The sequence below is a fragment of the Calonectris borealis genome, chromosome 2 (assembly GCF_964195595.1).
Source record: "Calonectris borealis chromosome 2, bCalBor7.hap1.2, whole genome shotgun sequence".
Classification (NCBI taxonomy): Eukaryota; Metazoa; Chordata; class Aves; order Procellariiformes; family Procellariidae; genus Calonectris; species Calonectris borealis.
The window spans coordinates 44,078,006-44,102,366 of record NC_134313.1 but is presented as its reverse complement, the minus strand read 5'-3'; the positions used below and the strand labels follow the sequence as shown (position 1 = coordinate 44,102,366).

The window sequence follows — 24,361 nt, the reverse complement described above, 5'->3', positions numbered from 1 at the left end:
TGCATCTTCCTCGCCAGTCTCACAAGGGGGGGTCTCGGGCCCATTTCCAAGGGCTATCATCATAAATCTGTCATAGCTGGGAAGAACAGGGAAACAATTCAGCTCCTGCTGCTGCCCCAGGGGCTGGTGAAGTGAGGATGCCTATGATAATGATTATATTCCTGTGACAGCTGCATGGTACAGATCCTTGGCCATGACTAATTGCCTTTCCAGGGAATGCCTGAAGCTCCCTGGGGGATTCTGTGCTTTTCTGGTCCCTGATTCTTCTTGATATCTCCAGACTGAGACACAGAGGCAAACCAGGATTCAGTTCCCAGGGTGCGTTGGGGTGACTAACAGGCAGACAGGCTTAGAAGCAAATGAAAATATGACATGGGGAGGAAGGGAGGAGAAGAGGAGAAAGAAATTCAGTGTAAACCACTATTGGTTGGGGATCTCAACTCTTGTTCATAGAACAGAGACAGCCTTCCACTTGGGCACCCCTGAAAGCATGTAAGGCTGCGGGAAGAAAACCAAAAGGAGACAGTGACACAGATGACTGTGAATCAGGATTTTAATTTAGCTCTTTGGAGTGCCTGGCATTTATCAATAAAGCCATATTTTCCTAACAGTTTCAGTTGAGTGTTGTTGCCTCAGGAAGCCCGTATGGACCCTTCCAACACGGCGGGAAAGCCCTCAGCTTCTCAGAGGACGCAGAGCAGGGCAGATCTCTGCTCTCTCAGGTAGCTGCTCGCCCTCAGGGATCTGGCCTCACACGGGCATCACTTCCAGCAGTTCGACGGTACGTAAGAAACCTCAGTGTTTCTCACAGGTGGAAACCAAGGGGCCTCTGAGGCCCAAAGCAATTTCATCAGCTTTTGATGAAGCAGTGGCTGTGGTTAAAGAGCACGCAGGTGTGCGGTGCCGTACAGGGAATGAGAGCGCAGTAAAACTTCTTAGCTGTGCTGCTGAACATGTCTAAATGGCCTTGTCCTCGATCGAAACAGGAAAGGCAGCTGTTATGCAGCACCAGTGGCAATGCCTGGTGAAGGAACTCTGAGATACAAAGCTATAGACAGCGGCGACACGCTATGAATATTTTTTTTTCTTTCACTTCTTCATTCTCCTTTTTAATTCTAGCCCATTGTTGATGGTGCAAAAAATGCACTAATGTTTAGTCCTGAGCAGTATCGGGGCAGCACCTTGAGGAGCTGCGCCCAATGGCTGTATCACACCCCATGACAAGGTTAAGCCATCCCTGTCACCAGCGGTGACACCATCAGCTGCCTGCCCAATGGGTCTGCGGCCACCGAGCTCCGTCTGCCCCCGGGCCCTACAGAGGGGAAAGCTGACCGGAGGACGAGCACCACAGACACGGCAGGGACAGCCTGGCCGCACGGGGAGTCACAGGCTGGTCGGGATGCCGCAGATGCTGACGGGGAGGCCAGCGCATACTGGGAATACCCCAGTTTTGAAAACAGGAACACAGAAATGGTTAAACTAAATGGCAAACTTGCAGGACTTCTGTCCTATGTGGCAGCACGTGGCGGGCATGGTGTGGGGGTAGGACCTCGCTCTGTGCATAGGCAGGGGGTTTGCTGCCCGTCTTACCAGAACCTGCAGGGCGCAGAGCAAAGGAAAAGATGGCAAAACACTGTAAAGCCGGAGGGGGGCTAGCACGGGAAGCCAGGCATCCGTACCATTCAAGGCAAGCATGCAAGCTGCACCTCTCTTCCAGTACAAGCAGATTTGTTTCCTGGAGGGGGCCTTTGCCTCCCGCAGGGTTGAATCCAACTGAGCAGTGGGGCCGAGCAGCCATACCCCACAGGTGAGGGGGGTCAAGAGGGGCGCAGGGGGCACCAGGGATTTCTTTAGGCCTGAGCAGTGGGGCCGAGCAGCCATACCCCACAGGTGAGGGGGGTTAAGAGCGGAGCAGAGGCCACCCTGCCTTCTCCTCGTTAAACCTCCTACCTGGTCCAACCATCTCCCTACACCAGTGGTTCACATACTGGAGATCTGCAGTTTGGCCACGTCAGGAAAGGAAGAAAGGTGCTGGGGATGACTGGTCACATTTGGGGAATTCAGATAGCAGCTGAATTCAGATGGCCATTAAAATTTAGATGACCATAAAATGCTGCTGTAATATGACTCGTGGCCATTTGGGAAGGATCACCCAGTCATGGAAGATGCTGGGGAATGCTTTATAGGTCATAATGAAACAGATGTAATAATTTTGTTTATGCTCATAAAGTGTCTTCCTTTGTATAAAAGGAAGTAAAGGAGATATTTCTCTGGTATCTTAAATACTGCAAGGGAAAATTAAATACAAGAAGTTGGGTTTTGTTTTTTATCTTTGTAATGGAAGTATATTCTGGAAATAAGTCTTTTAACATCTCTTATGATGAAATATTCCCCAGTGGGATCTGTCCTCACGTGGATCTCATCTCAGTGACACAGATGAGGATGCTGCACTCATAATTTAAAGTAAATTAAGCCCAGACTTTTGACTGCTGGTAAATTGCCAGAACCGTGCTTGGTTGGACAAGCTTTGGTCACTGCTGTGCTACAGAATGCATTACAGCTTCCTTTTGCACATTAAACCTTAATGCTCCCATCAAAAAATAATTTGATTGGAAAATTAAAAATTGGCTGCTTGTTCCTTCCTAGAAAAAGGAATTAAAACTGAAGGGATTTGTCCGTTTCTTCAGAACAAAAAGAATAAGCGTTGGTACGTACTGATAAGGAAGTAAGTATTCCTGCTAAAGAAACTTTTTTTTTTTTAAGTACTCAGGCACACCTAATAAAAAGGCACATAAGAAGCAAAATAGAACAATCTGTTGTTATTTAACATGGCAAATACTGTTGAGATACAAATACAGTTAAGTTTTCTCTGGTAACTAAGCAACAGAAGAAAATACCACTTATCTGAATTGCTGTTTATTCTACTGTTTTTTAGCTCTGCAGTAGTGATTTTTATTCTCCACACCTCAAACACAAAAAGAACAACTGTTTATGGTATGGCTAAATTGTTTAATGTACTGTTTAATACAGGGGCAAATTAGGCATCAGAATAAATGTCTAGGCCTGCTGCAACTAGCCATTAATGACTTTTGATCTTCTCGCAAATGTTTCACCAGATTATGTAACATAAGCAAATGTCCTCTACTGACTCAGGCAATTGTAATAAATATGGACTACATGAGGCATGAAATCAGAACATTTTCATTTTTCCAAAGAATGCAAATGGTCTCTCGTTCATGTGTATCATCCTAAGGACTTTTTAGATTAAGCACATGGTAGCAATGTAGTCTCTGACACTTTTAACGGAAGACTTTTTTCTAGAGCTGTGCATACTACCATCAGATAGATGGTTTCATTAAGGTGAAAATCTGTAGCAAGAAGTGCTCAGAGCCATAGTCAGACTTGCATATGGCTCTGTGCTTGCGTATGCACATACTTGTGCACACTGTCTAAATGAAAAGCAACTGAACAAAATTCTTCCTAATCTCCAAAATCTCAGTTTGTAGCTAAAGATTTGCAATAAATTGTGGGGCTGGAAGAAAGGAAGTAAGGGCAAATGGCAAACTTTGGGATGGGAAGCCCAGAGGAGCTCAGAAGACTGAAGACGTTGATTGAGCCAAACTACGTGCAGCAAAAACAGTTCAGTCCAACACACATGGGAACAAGAAGTCCACCAGCAATCAGGATTCAGTTTCTCCGCTCCACTTATTATAAGCCTCAGCTGTCTGTACTAAAAAGAATAGTTACTGTGAAGCACAATGGAGCAGCTTCTGAAATAATTTCGTAGAGAGAAGTAATGGGCGTAAACGACACCCAGCTACTATGAAATAAACTGGGTAAAAACCCAAGCTCTGTTAAATCACTGCCAAAAGTCTCTCCAGTTCCAATATCTCCCAGGATATTCACCGAAGGCCTTTTATAAAAGCGTAGATGAACTGTAGTCAGGTTGGATAACTTTAGCCCAGATGCCAGTAGCCTCTCAACTCTCTCTTCCAGAGTATCTGACTCTGAGGAATTGCCTCCTGTTTGGAAAGTGTTTTGGGGGCCTCATTGCCTACCTTGTACTGAAGGAAGAGCTGAGGAGAAGGGTTTTTATCCACAAATTCAGGACAGAATATCACATTCCTAAGAATAAGGGAGAAAGGAGTGACATGATTCTGCAGACAAGAAAAGGGCAACTCATCCCCATCATGGGCTTATGAAATCTCACCTGGGTTTGAGTTTGCTGAGTGAAAGCTATACCTTGCTCCTGCAGGAAGGTATTAGGCTGGTCAGCTGCCAATTCCTGGGGAATGAACCCTGTGAGACTATTTACATTCATCCCAGTTAATCAATTAATGTTTGTAAAGCACTTTAAACTTGAAAAGCACTCCTATAAATATTTGGTATTATCATATAATTACAGTACCACATCTCAATTAAATGCACAATTGGTCATGCTTTAATCATGTAATTGAAGTGTCACCAGAAGTATTTCAAATGTAGGTATCTCAGTCTATGTTGACTATCCTCAAGACTAGTATGTAAACCTGGAGCAAAATGAGGACTCTTGATTTTGGAAACACTGGAGACCCACTGTCTGATCAGAATGAACGTTTCTTTCCCTAGAACAGAAATACATTTTTTCCACAACAACAAATATAGGTAATTTTTTGCTTCTGTTTGTCTTGCATCTTGAACACTTATTGTGGGCAGCGCAAGGGCTAACCTGCTTTTGTGTTTGTTTTTTTCACTTTACTGCCTTCCCTCATTAATATAATGGAAGAAGAATGTCACTTGTGATCTTGTCACAGATTTATATCCTTCAGGGTTATGCTTTATCAATGGTCTGTATACTGTACTGTGTGATGTACTGAAATAAAGTAAAACAATTAAATGGTGAAGCATTCTCCATTTCCTCCAGAGGGTAAAAAAGACATTAAGCCTCAAATAATGATATGTTGCCATCTGATTATCAGCAATATAGGAAGTATTGCTTCCTACTCCATTGTCTTCATTCTGAATAGTAAGCTTGTTTATATCAGTGTTGACAATCCAAGCAGTGGTCTGGCTTCAGAAAAAAAGAGTAATTTTAAAATAATAAGATTTGATACTGCTTTTTCATAGTACATTGTATAGTCTTCTAACTGTAAGATCTTTAGGAAATTCAGTTACTTCTAAGCTTTTCTCCACAAACATAAGAGCTATGAAATTGTGGATTTGGGGGGGAAGGGGGGGAGTTTTTTATTTGTTTTTTACTTTTCTAATGAAATAATCAACTTTAATGGATTTATTAGATAAAGTAGTTAGTTTACTAGATGGCAGTATTGTTACCATACTTCCCATTCCTCCTTTTTTGCCTTCTTCTTCTGGTGCTCTAACTCTCATTTTTTCACTCCTTGAAATTTCTTTTCATGTCAATTAAATGCTCTTTGGGGAAATGGATAGGCAGTTTTTGTATATTTTTACAGCACCTGCACAAGACTGTAGTTGAGGCCTCTAGATGCAATCACAACCAAAATAATAACATTTACATCTGCTCTTTTGAGTTCATTGGCATCAGTTTACCCTACAGTGAACCTAAGATATTTTCCAATGCAGAGCTGTTACTACTTTTTCCTATATCTTTCTGGAATAACTGAATAGAAGAGCCACAATGTGGGCTTACAGAAAAAAGTGAGTTTCCATCAAAACGATACCAGAAGTCCAAAATACAAAAACTCTTAGGGCAGGAACTACCTCTGAGTGTGTCTGTATAGCATTTGCTGACAATAGGACTCCAGTGAGGGTGTCTAAGATGCAATTACATAATGCATATATATAAAATCGAATGTGTCATTACTGCAGTGTTAAGCTATATTTGGAAACCTCAACATGAAAAGCACTTTCTCCCAATTTTTTTAAAATTTATTTCAGTATAGGAAAAAAAGTGGTTTTGATACATGAAGTATTTTATGAGACCATCTTTTTATTTTAATAACTGCTAATTTGCACACCTAACGTCAATTGCTGGTGCAATTAATTGTGGATACAAATGAGAATGTTTAGTTGTCTAATCACCTGATTGTGCCTATAAATCAGTGATAGTAATTATGTGTGTAAATGCTCCTTTCAGCCTGCAATTAATTTGGCCAAAATTGATAGGACAGAAAAAAATACCACCCTAGGCTGAAATTTGGTCCCCAGTGTGTAAAAAGAGAAAGTATCTTCCTCCTCTGCCTCTTGTGTCTAAATTGCGGAGAGCTAAGTAGACAAAGAGCAATGATTCCCCAGTCCCCAATAACTCACTGCCAGTGTTTCACAATAAAGTGCAATGGGAGAGGAAATATTTCCATAAGGGTTCATTAATCACAACATATTTGCCATGCACAACCACTCTGCAGAGCAGGTAAAGAACCCTAGGGGATGTTGCCTGGCACAGCATGTCATTTTCGTAATAGGGAAAGTATTTTTTGCACAAATGCTGTAGAACTGAAGTTGCAGATGGCTCCACTGGCAGAGCTAGAGCCTCCTGGCACAACCCTCAGCAGCCAAAGCTACTTTAGGTATTTATAGCAAGGGTTAGTGAGATCTCAGAAGAAGGATGCTGAAGATGCTCTGTGCCCGCTATGTGCAATATTCCCAGGTGTGCCCCTTGGGAGGACATGTGAGGCAGGCCAAAAAACCCCACCCAAAAACCAAACTACAGAAGGAAATCCAAGTCCTACCTGTCCCTGTTGTGCTGCAGGACACTAATCAGAGGTCTAGGAACAATTAAACTGATTGTGACTGAGAACCTGGGGGTCCAACGGACCCTGTTAGAAGAACTGCGCAGCAAAAGATGCCTTTCCAGCTCAGTGGCTTTTTTCAGATCTGGGCAGCAGGCCATTTCACTTTACCGAACCCTGAGGGCATCGGAGAGCCCCTGTTATCCCATCATACTCTAACCCATCTAGACCTGCTCGGTGTTGTGCATGAGAGGTAGGGTTGGTGTCTTGCTTATTGTACCTCTGTGGTCTCAATCTCTGAGTGGTTCATTGCTGCTTCACTCCCACCTGAGACTTTGATAAAATTCAAAGCCACCTGGTGTGATTTTAATTTAAATGTGAATTTAATGTGTTTTCCTTTTATATTGCTGTGATGTGCCTTGTCAAGAGAAATGCTGCAGGCTCAGATCTGGCCTCTCAGCTGTTTCTCTGTGCTACTCCCTGGTTTTGTTTGATGCATATTCCCGAGTAAAACTGTTGCTCTGCGGTGGTGTGTGCACTGGGTACAATGGGTACAAGCACAGCGGTCATTCTTTGTGGGGGCTGCTGAGTCTTGGGCTGTTCTGCCAGTCAGAGGCCAAAAATCTCCTCGTCGGCAAGGATACTGCCAGAGTGACAACTGAACAGAAGAGGGATGAAAGGTTGCATGCAGCCTATATAAAAAGAGGTTCCACAATTCACCATGCTCCACCAGTTATGAAAGGGTTTCACAAGACAAGGGCTTGTGAAAAGAAGGAGAAATACCAAAATGTTTTGTCTTAACCAATCAAAACAATTCATATTGGAAGTGGTTAAAATTTACTAAAATTTTTCTTATTAGAAAATATAATCTAATTAAATTTAAAGAAAAGTGCTGTGAAAACATATTAAAAAGATGTGAAAGGACCAGGATGTGAAAAATACAGTGAGACAAAGAGAAGAGAGATCCGTATCAGTTAGTAGCCCATCAGGGCACTCCAGTAGGATGCAAGACACCCTGATGCAAGACAATATCTTAATCTTCAGAATTTTTCATTAAGTGAGGCTGTTTTTTCAGCCAGCCTTAATTAGTTTTGAACTAAAATTGTAGGAGCGGGGTGGGAGCCTAGACTTTTTGACACAGAATAACAGAGAGCAGATCAGAATAACAGAGCAGATCAAAGGCCACCCAGAGTGGTCATTGCGCTGTGACACAGGTGTGTCACGGGAGACCGCTGCAAGCTCTGCAAGGGTCACGAAAAGCATCACAGCAGCCAGATGGCTTGGCCATCAGAAGACATCCCTTGCTTTCTAAAACTAGTCATTGCTCCTGCACCCACTGAAATCTATTTAATTCGTTGGTCGCCAGGTGTTTTCCCCCCTGCTTGCACAGGCCACCAGAGCTGACACGTGCTTTCTGACCGCTACTTCTCTCATCTGCTGGTTACTACGGCCAGCAGCAGCAGCAACCTGTTGGGCTCCTGGCTCCTGCTTCTTCTTACTGCTTCTTCCTGCTGCACGGGAGCTGTCGTAGTGAGTCACTTCTAATCACCAAGGGAACCCACAGCCAGATCTCCGCTCCTCCTAAAATAGGAACTCGCAGCTACATCTTCTCTCCTCCTAAAATAATCAAACTATGAGAAAAAGCACTATATATTTGGCAGTATCTGAAATATGATATTCAATGCATTAGACGGTGGAAAAGCAGGACAATGAGCTCAGCCGTAGCAGGGCCTCAGGCTAAGACCACCCCAGGCTGGCAGTGCAGGTGGTCTTCCAAGTCCACACAGAGTCACGCAGGCTCTGAGTAGAGACCATTGCAGGATCAGCTTCTTTCCCCCCATTATTTGAAAAAACTCTGAGGGAGGCCATATAATCAACACATCCCCCTTATATTTCAATTCAGAAAACTGGGTCCTTGAAGGGAATACTATTTAACAAATAGGACAATGCTAAGCTTTTTAAATGGTTTTATGAAGGCAAGTCTTGTCTTCAGTTTAGTTTACTCTTATCACATCAACTGTTATAAATTGCAATATGGTAATCCTTTTAAATAAATGTTCATTATTTTGAAGTACACTGAAAAAATGTTGGTTATTTTTAAGCAGAAATGTTACCTGTAAAATATCGTTCCGCATTTCTATAACCGCTCTCTTTTATTTCCAGGTATTTCCACACAATATACTTGGGTATCCGGAGTCGACGGAGTGGAGAGAATGACAGATGGCGGTTTTATTGGAAAATGGTGTATGAGTATGCAGATGTGAGTATGCTGCATTTGCTAGCCACGTTTCTGGAAAGTGCACCACAGCTGGTCCTGCAGCTCTGTATTGTTGTACAGACTCGTACACTCCAGGCTCTCCAAGGTAGGGGTTCATTTAATCTATTTGGTTTTTATCATTTTAGGAAGATGTAATTTCTATACATACATATTTATCCTTCTTTCAAACTGCTGTGTGCCTTGTACTCCTGGCATAAGAGCAGATCTTGCCTACTAGCTGCTATTAAGCTGTTAACAATGACTCTGTCAAGAAAGCCTGTGTTGTTGGAGGTTTTTTAGCCTTTCTTATTGGCCCTTGGTTGTGGGTAGGATTTATAATGTTTTGCTTTCTGCATGTCCTTGTAATAGAAGAGCTCTTCTGATTATCCACTGGGCCGATGTGAAAATTGCATCAATCAAACTATTGCTCTTCTCCCTATGCTGCTTTCTGTGAATGTTCAAAACCCTCCAAACTGCAATAATGAGGTTCATATGGTATTATTCAAAACAGAAAACGGCACAGCAGAAAACAGCTATTCTGTGAAGAAAATGCCAGTGTCTATGGAATACATGTCCATCAGTTCTCAGCCATGTTTATCTGAAATAATACAAGTCATGTCCTGAGCATTACAACAATACTCATTCCTTCAAGCTCTGGGTTTCCTTCGAAGGTTGACGCTTTCTGCAAGCATGATTACTTCTTTAAAATGGAAAATGCATGCATATGTCCTGCAATAGGGTTTTGTCAGTCAGCAATACAGATATAAGAATATCTCCTCCTCTACTGCTTTTTTGATGCTACTTTTGGCTACCTGACAGCTTTCCTTTTATATTGCACCATTGTTTTGCCTTATGGCTGCACGTGGGCAGAAATTATTAGCAAGGGGATGAGGTGAATGAGAACTTGGGATCCAGAAGGTGACACAAATGTCATGAGGTGGTGAGGAGTGAAGGGAGGAGGGGAGGAGGAGCAGAGGGACAGAGGGAGGAAGGAAATGCAGCATTTTTGCGGTTTGTTTTTAAGAAACAACTCATGTACAACTCACGTACAAGATAAAACTGTGACAGCACCTCGCTCCAACAAGCTCCGGGTCTAGTTAGCTTATTATGAGTAACATTCAGTGAGACCGACCGGGTGAAAAAGGACTAGGAACAAAGTGGGTAACGGTGTGAAGACCTTGATCCTGGGCAGTTTCCTGTGGATACATCAGAGGCTTTTCATTTACCTCCCCTTTGAACTGACGTCTATTAACAGATGTCCTGCTTCCTCTGTTTTTGGTTTTGTTTCTTTAGATCTAAAACTCTGTCACCTTAAGGGGAAAAGAACGCCAAAGTTTCTATTTTAATTAGTTGGTGCTCTGTACAAGGAAGGTTGCCTAAGCACTTCCTACAGCTTTTTCTCAAAATGATGCTGCCCCACACCAACCAGTCCAAACTATTATCATTCAGAACAAGGTATTATCACTTCAAGAAGCTTTGTCCCCCCAGAAAAAGAGACTCCAGAGAGAAGCTTCGGAGAAGAACATAGCCAGAATACTGTATGGTCAGCTGTAATTTAGCTATCTTCATAAACTATTAATACAGAAGGCCTCTTGCCCTCATTTTAGTGCAATAACAGATATGTCTATGAGAAACTTGGCTGGTGAGTAGGCACTAAACCTGTGATGTACTCTGCAAGTGGTTGTTAATTAGAGAAAACCTGAAATGCTTCATTTTAAAAGGCAAAGATGGTTCCTGAAGCCATCAATCAGCTCTGTGAAATCTATATATCAGAAACCAGAAAGGAATAGAACTATAATTATGGATTTCAGCTGAGAAGGCTGAAAATATTTACTTATCCTCTCTTCCCCCATTTTCTTCTATCTTCCAAGGAGAAGAGACTCCATTTAAAAAAACTAAGAAAATTAAACAAGGTTGTAGCATTTGCTTAAACAGTAGTACCATTATATTCTCCTGATGAAAGCTACTATGTTTTAGTACATTGCCAGCTGTGAAAATGCCTTTTCTGTTCTCGCTCCTTTTTTAAAGAAATGTTAAGGATAATGCGTTGCACTATAGGATGGTAGATTTGCTGTGAGGCTGCATAAGGAGAGCATAATTTCTCTCAGTGGTATCGTGCTACAGCTGGGTGTTTTAAAAGGCCTAGCCATAAGGTATATGCTTCAACTAGCTGTCCACTCACTATGCCTGCTATAGAGATTTCTAACTCGGATCAATAAACAGAGAGTGTTTGATTGACTTTCTTTGTTTAGAGAATGCTACTTTGTTTTTATTATTGTTCTTTTAGTTCTGTGTCCCGCGGGACAAAGTTATCATGACAATTGATAAGTGCCATCGCTGATCCATGTTCTTAAAAGTATGCTTCTTCCATCACAAACCACAAATTTGGCATGGGAAATGAATGATACTGGAAATGTTTTGGTCTATAAGCAGGGTATTTCTAATATCAAGCCATTAATGACCACAAGAAAAACTGTTAAATATTTTATTTATGAAATTGTACATTTTCCATTCCAAATGCACCAAAATAGCATCATTCCCAACAGGAGAATGCTGTCAGTGTGACTGAAGATTCTCCGTTTTGTAATGGGTGTTGGCTAGGTGTGGATTATTTCTTATTTCAGTCTTTAAGCCCTGCTAATCAAGGTAAGAAATACATGCAGGCATGTACATACGTCCTTATGAAGACCAAGAAAAATATTGCGCAATGTGTGCAAAACCTTCCCTCTCAGTCTTCCATACACCGCAGTGAGGGCCACTTCAAAAGCCCAGAGGATGCACCACAAGGATCCTTTAGCGCTTGCCTGGGCTCCCCAAGCATGAGTTAAAAAAATGCAACGTAAACTTCCAGCAAGGATTGTGTACCACTGTACCGTGACTGCAGCAGCAGAACACTGCTTATGCGGGAGGCCATAGACAGTCATTGTGGAGTGGCATCTCTCTTCTGCATCGGCACGCAGAGAAATCCGAGTATTGATAAAACAGTATCTAAATTATTATCTAAAAATCTGATTCTTCTTTAAGATTTCATCAAAATTGGCACAATTAGAGGCACAATTAGATCTTTCTTATTCTGCCTACAACCAGCAGCCAGGTGCCTCCCAGAGTAGAAGGAGTGAACGGCTTATGGGGGAAGGTGGTGATTTCTCAGTGCTAATTCCTCAAGAAGACAAACAACTTCAGTATGATGCTGGACTAAGCTGGAGCGGTGGTAACCCCCCTATTACGTCCACCTTTTCCACCCTGGTGATTCCTTTAAGTTTGAAGAAATATCTACTCTCTAGAAGGCAGATGGGCCTTGAAAATAAGTAATTCCTCAGTCTTTTCCTCATGGGAGTCTGTTTCCCTTCTTTCTCTTCATGTGCTCAGAGCGCAGCACTCCCACAGCAACTTCTCTGCTAAGCCAGCTGCACCTCCAAACTGCATTGCTTTTGTTTGTTTGTTTTTTCTCCTCTCTCTTAGTTACTCTGTAGAAAAGTCACGTTCTAAGCAGCTTCATGGTCTGAGTCACTAGATTCAGCAATCCTATTCTAGGTGGGAACTGTATGAGGAATGGGGCAGCTCTGCATGTGGGGGGAGCAATGGCAGAAGGTCCGCTGAAACAACTGATGCTCAACCTGCACCCATCTGTTTGCATGAGGGCATATATGTGGACAGAAGTGTCTGAACCGTCTGCAGGTGAGCTAGTTCAGCTACCAGAAACAGTCGAACAGCAATAGCCTGGAGGCTAGGGTGGGCTAACCAATCTCAGTGCCAGCCTACGTACACCAACTGCCTGAAACTCCTTGAGGACCTGGGCCCTTCACCCCGTGTTTTCAGTTCTGCTCCCAGGGCTGGGCAACCGGGTCCTGCACTGGATCTACCTCCAAGTCACAGGGAACCGAAATCCCAGAGTTGAAAGTGTTTGGATTGTTGGATTACCCCAATAAATTCAGAAGCCTGCAAGTAATTCCCTTAAAAATGCCTCCACCCTTCAAGCCATTTAGTAAATAAGCAGTAGTTTCACAGTCTTTGCTATGAAAACAAACACTTTCACAATAAACTGCCATAGACTAAGTATTAGGCAGATTTGCTGACACAGTAAGATCAGCCTAAAGGCTACGAGACTCTTCCTTGGTTGGGTCTCTGGACATCCAGCATAAAGGCCAAATCCCACTACATTTGCTCTGCTGGCTCGACAGGTCTTAGGACTGACAAAGTGATAGACAGACCTGGACTGGCAAATTGGCTCAGGGTGGTTATTCTGCAATCACTTGAAGCCAGCCTACCTGCAGGCTGCCCTTGAAAATCTTTGATTTAATCATAGAAAGTCCTGCCGGCACCTCACCCAAGCTGCGTGTTCCTGTCGCATCACTGGCATCCCCGTGGCTGCGCGCTAGGTCCTCGGACACTTTTATTTTCCCCATTGTTAACTTGGTTGAGCCTCAGCGGGATCCAGTTGGACTCCCTGGGGCAGGGGGGTGTCACACGACTGGTAGTGCCAGCCCTGGGGAGGCAGAGGGGACACGGCATCAGGGTGGGTAGGGAAGGTCAGGGCTGTCGCTTTCTGTGGCACCTCATTTTGGAATCACGCCCGCAGACTGGCACTCTCCCTTGGCACTCTCCTTTTACTTCCTTCGATTTTCCCACTATGCCATTTGATTTTAGAAAGACTTCCCATCTTAAAATTAGTAAAAACGAGCAAGCAAAAAGTCCTGCTGATCATCTGGTTGGAAAGAGACTTCTATCTGTTAGCATACAGTTACCGTCGTCTTACTCAAGGGCATGGTGTTCTAGCTGCTCCTAGATGAGCAGATAGACAAGATTACTCCCTGGATTTACCACAGATTTCATTATTTATGCTGTATTAATTAACACATTGTTTAAATTATGGATTAGCTTCTCATTCCTGTTTACTGCATATTATGCTGGCTAGTCAGCACTTGACATTTTTTTCTTCATCAGCCCCTGGGGGCTTTGTTCTGGCTTCTCCATGCAGTACTATTAATCAAAGTCTCTATCAAAGTTTAATCAAAGTCTAATCACAGTTTATATCATATAAAGCTGCAGTTCTTAATATAGACTGACAGTAGTGCAGAAGCAAAATGAGAAGTTCAGAACAATTTATAAATTCACTAAGTTTCATTGAAGTCACCACACTCTCAGATAGCTGCTGGATTCTGCTGAAACTGCATTTCCATGAAATCTCCCTGGCCAACCATTTTCCCATTTGCTACCAGCTCTGTTGGAAACTCCTACACTGCTCATATGCTGACACTGGAGCCAGCATACAAAAGTTCACGGTGCCACCCAGCATCGCTCTCCAGTCCTTCTACTCCAAACAAATTGCTGTTCCTCCCTGAGCTGAACAAGAAGTTCAGAGACCTGCTAGCAGCTTATGACATGGCTGATAGGTCCTAACTTTATCTGGCAGAAGGAAATTATGTGTTAGCTAGTTCATTAAAAAATCCTCTGGCAAAGCTCATCCTCATGCATCCGGAATTCAAACTCTTTTCATATCAGTGCAATAAACTGAAATTCATTTAAGTCTTTACAGTTTTTTTGTGAGGACAATGCTATGCTTTTACACAGCTTTCCTTTTTTTGTGACCTTCACAGCAATTTTGGATTGCTCTATAAAGTGCTGCCTACATTTGCAGTTCTCTTTAAATAAAAAAAGAATTCTGATGTAAAATCTTATACAATTCATTGTATATTTGTATGGAAATAAGGTGCAGCACTTGAGTTCTGGGCAAGCCGCCACTGCTTTTCTCTGTGCTGTCAAGGTTCTACACCACTGCAGTCCAGCGCCCAGCCTTTCCAGGGAGAAAGAAAAGCAGAGCAAGCAATAGTCAGAGATTCTGCCTGCAACTTGGCAAAACAGATTTTCAGTGACAAGGATGAACAAATATGATATACTATGGAGTAAACGTGTCTTCTGCAAATGGCTTTTAAACTGATCTGTAGGCCCCTTTGCAAATCTTAAAATGTTATCGTGCAGTCATTAGGATAGAGCCATCATATTAGCACACCCTTGTTCCTGATAGGACAGGAGAGGACTTCCTGAAGGCGATCATGTCATATAATCCATTTCATAACCTGATTATAATCCTAAAACTAGTTATACCCTTTGTATCTAATATACCAGTGGGAAGTTTAATTCTCTGATTGATAGAGACCTGCTGCTACTGTCCTGCCTTTTTAATTTCATCAGCAGTCTGTCCCTATTTATTCTTGTGCCATCCCTGTTTTTACACTTGTTGCCTAAGGAAATGAGGTTCATGTGATTATATAGTCCATTTCTGTCCTTCAGTCCTGACTTCTAAGAACTTCTGATCCATTGCACTATTTCAATCAAATATAAAAGAACACCCAACATCTCAAAGATAATTGTTTCTTTAAACGTTGTGAAAAAAGCAGCCAAGTCAGAGGGAAAAAAGACAGATGAGAGCCTCCACTAAAGGGAAAAGCAGGCAGACTTCAACCATTATTCTTTTTGTTAGGCACCAGCCACCAGCCAGTCCAAATATGCATCCTTCCAGACAAGGCATTGCACTGCTCTCCCCTGCCCAGTGGGGCTGTTGTGATAGACAGATGGGATTAGGGAATAAGAGGCACTTTGATGGGAAAGTAAGAATCGTTCCTCCTGCTGCTCATTCTCTGATCTCATGAGAGGTTCTGCATTCTCTTGATTATCTTCATAGACTTTCCCTTCATCAGTTCCAGTCTGAATTCATCTTTGGTGAATATGGATGACCAAGACTGTACAGAGTACTCCAGATGACATTTCTCCAGAGCTCTCATATTTCTCATGGCAATACCTCACTAGGTATGATCTAGGATTGTAATTCCCTAATTGACTCGGGCATTGCACTGGTTAATCCTAGTTATTTCACAATCCTTTAAAACACACGGGCTCTTCTGGTGTCATGCCACTCTGATGAGGCTTCAATTACATTAAAAAAATTTATTAGCAACTAAGTGCATGCAGTGAAATTTCATCTCATTTCTACTTTTCCAGCCTGCAAGGTACTCCTGATTTTTCCACATATCACTCCCCTTTTCTACATTGATAATGTCTCCCAAAACCTTATTAGTATATTTCTTTTTAAAACCAAGGTCATTAAGAGAAATATTCAGACAAGATTGGTTCAAAGGGTAATCAGTACTGAAAAAAGTAATAGTAATCCTACTTCCAGCCCAAGAGTTTTTCAATAGCATTTCAACATGGTCCTGCAGTATCTTTCTTAACTGGTTCCTTTACCTGCCTTAGCTATCATCTACTAATCCCCATCTCCTCGAGCTTCACCAGTACTTTCCCACTAGCATGATAATCACCATTCTGCCAAAGTTCTGATAGATTAGATCAGCCACATTTTATTTGTTGAGAAAGGGGTTATAAAAGAAAGAGATCAAGTTAGCCTAGACTCTGTGGCTCTCTTAGGATCTACTTTTTTGCAGATATCTGTTATTTTTTAATCTTCTTTTATGTTTACCTTCATTTTCAATTAGTTTTTTCTTTAAAAGCTGCTCTAAAGCTTTGTATTATATTGAAGCCTACATTGTAAGCCTGTTTTATCCAGGTACTTGTGAAATGCACCAGATTGCCTCTTTTCCAGTCACCTGGCACCGGTTCTGAGTGGAGAGACTTACTTAAGATGCTTCTCACCAGTAGCAAGATTTCATACACCAGCTTTTTTTGAATCCTGAAACGGAGGTTTTCTGGTTGCCCTGGGTGAAAACAAGGAGCTTCAAGTTTTGCTTCCATCTACAGTAATGCAGATTTCCTTTCTGTTCTCGTTTCCTATCAGCTGGCTCTGTCTTTGAGCCCATGTTTCAAGAGCCCTTATTGAAAACTGGCTTATAAGGCACAGCCTTTATTGCTGATCATCCTTTTTCCATTTCCATCTAGCACCATTTTTGAGGTGGGTTTGCATACAGCTAGGTTTTGGGGCTTTTTTCCAGAAGTTTTTTCTTTGCAGCGTTTAATAGCTCCAGAAATTCTTCTGTGTTTTGCCTTAAAGAAAATCCAAGTCTCCACCACAGAGAAGTCCCCAAACAATTAACTTCTGCTGCCTTCACTCATTTCTTTAAAATTCTGACAGACAGACTTACTAACAGATCTATTTTTGTTTATCCCTCCATTTTATTTAAATTAAACCAACATTCATGTGATCCGATGCTATTTTTTACAATTAGCTGTCCTATAACGACCTCAATACTTTCTGTAACCAAGTTTAGAAAGAAGCCTCTCTGCTTTCTGTCAGAAAATCTGTCAGTTGTCACACTCCGGAATATCTGGGCTGCCTTCAGTAACATTTGTTCTCCAGTCTATATCTGAGAAATCGGAGTCTGCCTTAATGAGACAATTCTCTGCAGAATTTCTCCTTGTAATAACAGTTTGAACATCTCTATCCATATCCAAATTTAACTCTGGAATTCTACAGCAGACTCTAAAAACGACCCACTATCTTTCCCCAAAGTAATTTTGTATGCAAACAGAATCTGTTTTATCGGGGATCCCTTTCTGAAACACCAGTCTGTCATTCCATTCACACACACCGCTTTTACCATTATTTCCATCTTTTCTGAATACCAGCTCCTTTTCAGTACCTATGTCCAGGGAGTGATTATGATGAGTCGATGATGTTTCTGTAAGCCTATAGTTCTCTTTGTAACCCTATAGTGCTTTATGTCCTGCACCCATGACTTTATTTCCTGCGTTTCCAGATATCCTGTCCCTGTGCATTCGTCCATCTATAGGTATGATACGTCAATGCAACTTGTAAAAGAGGCAATGTACGCAATGTGGCAGGTATTGTCAGGAAGATAAGGAGTTGGCAGAGCGATGGTGTTGTTTCTTAGCAATCCATAACAAACCCAGTGTACAGGACCTCGACCCCTGAAAGTCAACCAGAGAAGATACTAGTGAGCATTTTTCTTGTTTCTGTTTAAATGCATTAAAAAAACCTAATTCCTCTAGCAACATCAGGAACAAGAGTGCAACTGCCTCCAACATTTTTTCCCAAATAATGTGTTCTGGTGATTCTCTTTTTTACTGAGCTTGTGCTGGTTTCTTTATCCTTGTTTTAGTTCCTATTAACCGGTCATAAAAAGACCACAGGATTACATAGCACTATATAGACATATCAATAGGAGTTTGTGATATGATGCAAAAAATAACATTTGTGGAGGTTGGCCACTCATTGCCCATTTTTTTGCCACTTACTAAATCACAGGAAAAATGAATATACTATGAGGTCATTCAGAATGAATGGCAGTAAGGCTTCATAACATACCAGCATGAAATCTGCATATGTCATTTTAATAGAAAAAAGTCATTAAAAACAGTACCAGGAAGATTTAATATATATTTTACTGCTACACTTTTTGTCTTCTTTGTTCTGGCTAAGTTAGATATCCTAGCTATATTTGCAGATACAAATGTCTCCAGTTAAGCTTCAAAATCCTATTGAAAGGCCTCAATAAATCAGCTGGTTACCAAAGATATTAGGTGGGTACGTCCTTCACTAAATTTTGAAAAATCTTGTCATATATTTACATATGTGAGCCCAACTTTAGGCACACATTTTGTAATACCTTAAAAGTATTATGCCAGTCTGAAAGGAAAGAGTTATAAGTGTTTTTATAAACTTCTGTTTGCATACGAATACAATTTCAAGATTGGTTTCTGAAGGCTTTTTGATGCAGCTTGTCCCAGTACCAAGCTGATAATCTCACCTGCGGGTGGCATTTTCAACTCATACAGACTGAGAGATACCATTTCTTAACTTGTCACAGAATCAAAGAATAAGTTAGATTGGAGGGTCTTCAGGAGATCATCTAGTCCAAACCCTGCTTGAAGCAGGGCCGTGTTCAAAGATAGATCAGGTTCCTCAGGGCCTCTTTGAGTTTTGTGTACTTCTGTGGCTGGAGATCCCACAGCCTCTCTGGGCGAACGGTACCAGTGCTCACCACCCTGGTGAAAATTTCTTTTCCTACAGCAAATCAGAACTTCCCTTGCTGCGATTTGTGACTATTGCCTCTGGTCCTTTTGCTGTGCACCTCTAAGAAAAGTTTATCTGAGTTTTCTCTATAATTCCCCTTTAGGGAGCAGAAAATGGCAATTAGATCTCTCCCCTTGCTTCACACCCCTCTCTACCAGCCCTCTCTCCAGGCTACACAAACCCAGCTTGTACACTGTGCGCTCCAGCCCCTGACCATCTCGGTGGCCCTCCACTGGCCTCCCTCCAGTTTGTCAAAGTCTTTCCTGTACCGGGGGCCCAAAACGATATGGACGTGCAAGAGTTTTCCTTTGCCTTTGTAAGTCTTTTTGCAGCTCCTCTCAGTCTGCTGAGATCTCTCTGCAGGGCAGCCCTGCCCTCCAGCACATCAGCTGCTCCCCTCTGACGGGGCCAGATCATTATGAGCCTGGAGGTATTGTGAAGAGAAATTCCTTACTGTTGGGGGAATGGCAAAAAAAAAGCCCAAAATGACTTTCAGGTTATCTACAGCTTTTTAAATTTAATAGTGGCTCCACAAAGCTGCTAATATATACATAGTGGTAAAGACAGCCCGTGACACAAAAAGTAGTGCATTTAGTTTCTGCGAGCGTGATATATTGCCCACACACTGAATTTTATCTGTTGGGGAACGTCAGAAAGTTAGTGGCATATCCTTCTGCTCCCTTTTTGTTGTGCTAAAAGCGCATTTGCCAAAGAACAAATTCCTAGTTTAGTTTTGGGTTACTGTGTTTTCTATGACTGGTACTTTTGTTCAGGGGTGGGAAAAAAGTGAGGCATGCTTGGCACAGAAAAAGCTTTCTTGTGTCTAATATAGCAGTGAGAAATTTCAGTCGTGATTGTGTCTTACCCAAAGACTGCACAATACTGGAAAGATAAGAATTAATGTGAATTCTTCATCATGCAGTGGCCTTTAAAGCTTCAGCCAGGGAGCCAATGTACACGTCCAGCTTTACTCCAAATACATAGATCTGAAATCTTCTCAGCCGTTTTCTTTGTTAGTGCATGATCTATCCCTTCCCTTATTCATCTCGCATCTTTTGGCCTATCTGCAAAATTATTTTTTGCCAAAATTTACCAGAAAAGTAATCCTTTCTGTTGAGAGTGATTTTAGCTGAAAGTTGCAGGTCAAAGTGGGACTGCATGTTGTAAAATGTGTCTTGCGTGAAGTTCAAGTTTAGTTGTGTGTACAGGATATACTACAGATGATTAAATCACCTATGGAAATTAGTATCTATAAATTATTTTATAAGTATTAGTATTTTTCTGTTTTGTTGCGCATACACTAGGTGAGTATCAAAATGCAAATATAAACAAAACCCATTGCATTCTTGCTTTGTGCTCGGAGTTTGGCAAGTATCAATGAATAACCAGTGCTACAGTGAGACTCAAACGAAAGGTCCAGTCTGGCATAGGAGGGTCACCCCTGTGGGCACCTTCTCACTAGAGTCAGTGGAACTGCTTTCATGAATAAAGGCTATTCACTGGCTGGGGTTTACAGGACCATTGTTTAACAAAAAAGTATTAAATAGCTCTCCTTTGTGTTAGGCTTGACATTCTACCTAACCTAATGGGGATACAAAGCTATTACATGTATTTTATTAGTTTTTGGTTTCCCTAACTAAATTATAATGAAAATAAATTTCAAATCCTTTTTTTTTTCTCCTGTGAGTATTATTTCTCATAGCGTGTCAGTTAATAAAGTGGTAAACTATATTCTGTTCTCTGTATATAATGAATACAATTTAAAAACAAATCATTAATGGCTTTTGTGCTAAAATTGAAGAGAGATTTTCTGGTTTTCGTTTCGATTGGGGCATTTAGCCTATCGTTTGTGCATGGGTGGTCAGTGTGCTCTCGTGAGTTAAATAGCCTGGGCAGGGAAGAATCTCATGATATGAGGCCTCTGAATCACTATTGATCCCAGTCCGTTACATTTAATAGACACTGCATCTGCATGCTCTTTCCCACCCTGTGGACATTTCAAGGTGCAGAGGAATTCTTCCATTCTCACATAATTGAGTCAAAAGCGTGAACTGAATCCTCTCTCGGTGTGACTTTCCTGGCACAGCCACAAATAGTCCTCCCTGTCACCCTCCAGCAGCCATCACAGGGACTGTCACAGGGTTTTGCAGGAGCTCTAGCAGCAGCACCCTCCGGGAGCACCCACCCAGCATCACCGGCAGGACCCAGCAACCCTGTGGCAGGGTCAGAGAGCGGCCGAGGGACTGATGGGGAGCGTCCTGCAGGTGCTGGGCACTGGGGCCGCAGGGCTTTTGGGACTCACATGTAGCAGAGATCAGCAGCAACAAGCCCCTTCTGCCAGCTGCCGTATCGCTCTGAGCAAGGCTGCTGCCGTGTCCCCGGTGGTGGGGACAACGGAATGACTCACGAAAAACCTCCTCACTCACTGCAGTTTTCAGAATGCAAAATTAAATAAACTAACCCCCATCTCAGCTTACTGTTTTATGCTGTGCTAAAATCTGCGGTAGCTCAGGGGCTGCTTCGTGAGCCATGCTGTCGTCCCCATCATCGGGGCAAGCGAATGACGGGGTGTACCCCTCCTTCAGCCGTCTGCTGCCACCCCTGCATCAAAGCCCTCGGAAAGCTTATGCAACTTCAGGCTGTTTTCAGGTTTTAACGAGTGCCTTCAGTGCTCTCATATTCTCTTTCCTGCTCTGTGGAAAAATGTATTGAGTAGTTCATTATTTCTGGAAAGGTGGATAGGTAGGAAAGAGCTGTTCGTGCACCATCTAGTTAAACTGGATCTTTCCCAGGTCTCTCGTGCCATAGAAAGGCGTTCAGAGCTCATTTTGAACTCCTAGGTTAGTCACTCTTGGTAACGAAGCTTAGTAAGTAAGATGCCCCAAAGCCATAAAAAATTGAGCTCTGGTGATCTTCTTGATCCTGACCCTAAGTGGCACGGTAGCATTTACTCCCTGGGTGCTCATAGCAGCTTGTCATCCTTATTATTTATATATAGCACAAAACATAACTGCTTTCCTAGGTAACTGGGCTCTTTGCTGGTTTTGCTCAGCAGAAGGCAGAAAACATGCAACGTGAGTCCGCGGCAACAGTAAGCTGAAAATGCCTTCCCGTGTCTTTTCTTCAGACCCACTGCAGTCCCAGCAGATCTCATAGGCACGCCATGAGACCAGGACTCTCATCTAGAGGTTTTTAATCAGGTATTTTCACCTGCCAGCACAACAGACACTAAAATGGTTTGCAGTAAAAAGTGATTCTTCTAGGTGATGAATATTTTAAATCTTTTTCTTGGCATTTCCTTTAAAAATCATGATTCTACTTTCCACTCCTGTGGAGTCAGTTTTGTCTCAGAAGTGCCTGAAAGTGTCTTGAATGGTGATTCAGCAGGAAAGAAATGGGGTTACAATCATCCTCTCACGAAAAAATCCAAAGGTGTTTTCTGTTTTTGATGGGTTTTTCTTTCAGACTTTGAACTTCACTCCGTGATAATGAGGGTAGCAGCAAAACTGGGAAAACAAGTTGGAAAGAGTACCTGATATAGCCGTACACCTGGCTGACTCATTCCCCTCACCTGCTCTGGGGTGGTTCACTTTCAGCTACTTCAGTGCCATTCCTTGAGATGTAGAGCGGTGCAAGCAAGGGCAGAATCAGGCCTTTGGCTTTGCAGCAGCAGCACATCGTGTGGCAGCAGCCTTTGGAGCCAGATGGGTTTTCTGAGCAGAGCATAATGGATTGCAATTGAATTGATATTTTAAGCTAACAAATGTTTAGATCAGAGAGGCTCACAACACAGACACTTACAATGCAGGGCTGATTGCAGCATGACAGAAGCAGCTAAATGCTGTAATGGGGAAGGTGGTGTCAGCATTTCACTTCTAAATTTCCATTCTCAATGGCTTCAAGCAGCTGTAAAAATTCACTTTTAGCTGAGGCTTGGACAAGGTCATGGGCCAAGACCCAGAGCAATCTGAAAAGGGATCCCAGTTCATCTCTGTATGACAGGCTTCCCAGTATGAAAAGGCTTAAATGTAAGAGGGTAGCAAAATCTGCTTCCCCACAGATAGGGTCCTGTGTTTGTTTCTGAAGCTGAGATGCAAGTGAGGCAACGAGAATGAACAGAGCTTTGAAAAAAGCTCGTCTGAAAAGATCAGCTGGATAAAATGTACAGAGCTGCAAGTGCTCTAGGAAAGCACATCAGCCATACTTCACCTAACATGAAAGCTAAAGGACTAGTAAATTGAACAGTGGCAAAGTCAAAATTGTGTATTGAGAAAGTGCTCTCTTTAAACCATTAACCTGTATAAGGTATCCCTTTGTCGTAAAGTATCACTGAGGCCAAGCAACCAGTAAGGGTGACCAAGGATTAAAGAACCTTATTAATAATAACAATAATAATATTCATAATTCTAACAGCAAATGCTTACAATCCAGCCATTCTGGAGGTATCTACATGCTTGTATCCTTCAGAGTTCTGTTTCCTGAGGTAGAAAAAGCCCTTTTCTTCATGGCAGGATATTCCTGAGCTGTTTATTGTAGAATTTATTATATCTTTCAGTGAAGTGTCTTGCACTGGTTGTTATCAGCAACACAAATGAAATAGCTGACCTGCAAGTCCAGTGCAGCTGACTTGTCTTATGTTCATCTGTGACTACACTTGGGGAACTCTTCTGCATTATGGGCTTTTTTTACTCCTACTCAAGGTTTCATCAATAGGGAACAGTCACCAAGACCAAGTCTTTCAGATTATACATTCAGAAGTATTTAAACTGGCTCTGCAGAACAAATTAGGAAGATCAGACACTTAAAAATATCTCCTGTTTTGACAGTCTTGATATCTGTACACACTGTGAACCGATTTCCAGATTTGATGCTAACTAGAGAGTTCTTTATGCAGCCTTAAAACAGAAGAGACAGATCACTGCATATGCAGAACTTAAAAGTAAAATTGAAAGGTACTGTAGAAGATGGTTAGACAAATATCTTAACATGAGTAATTTGTAGAACAAAGTCCTCAACTAAGAGAGAATTCTAGTTAGAGACTTTCACACGTTTTTCTATATATGAGCTGTACCTGCCATGAAATAAAATAGCCCTGCTGGCAAGACTATGGAAAGATGGTTCTCGGATACCAAATCCCTGGTCCCAAGAACTGTATAGAAAACTTTGCCAAATGTCTCCACTGCCAAGTCTGGAAGGATAGAAGATCTGAAGTCTGAGGAAAGCTGGAATATAATGAAGAGAACACCAGACTTTCAGATCAAGTCTTTGGGATGCTATTTTGGTTTCCTCCTATAACACACCAATAACCTGTTACTTTGACAAACACTTTAAATATCGGGTATCTAAAGTTAGGAAAAGGGATCCATAGTTAAGCACATAAATAGGTAATCTGTTTTTCAAACGGACAAGCATTCATAACTTAAAAAAAAGTTT

The 24,361-nt window shown here is 42.0% G+C and overlaps 1 protein-coding gene across 1 annotated transcript in view; it reads left to right on the top strand.

The window, feature by feature from the left end:
- The window catches only part of XKR4 (XK related 4), a 224,804-nt gene that overhangs the window by 133,850 nt on the left and 66,593 nt on the right, over nt 1-24,361 (top strand). The window contains exon 2 of the mRNA XM_075141846.1: nt 8,850-9,049. Within this exon, the coding sequence (XP_074997947.1) occupies nt 8,850-9,049 (200 nt within the window). The remainder of the gene's footprint in view (nt 1-8,849; nt 9,050-24,361) is intronic.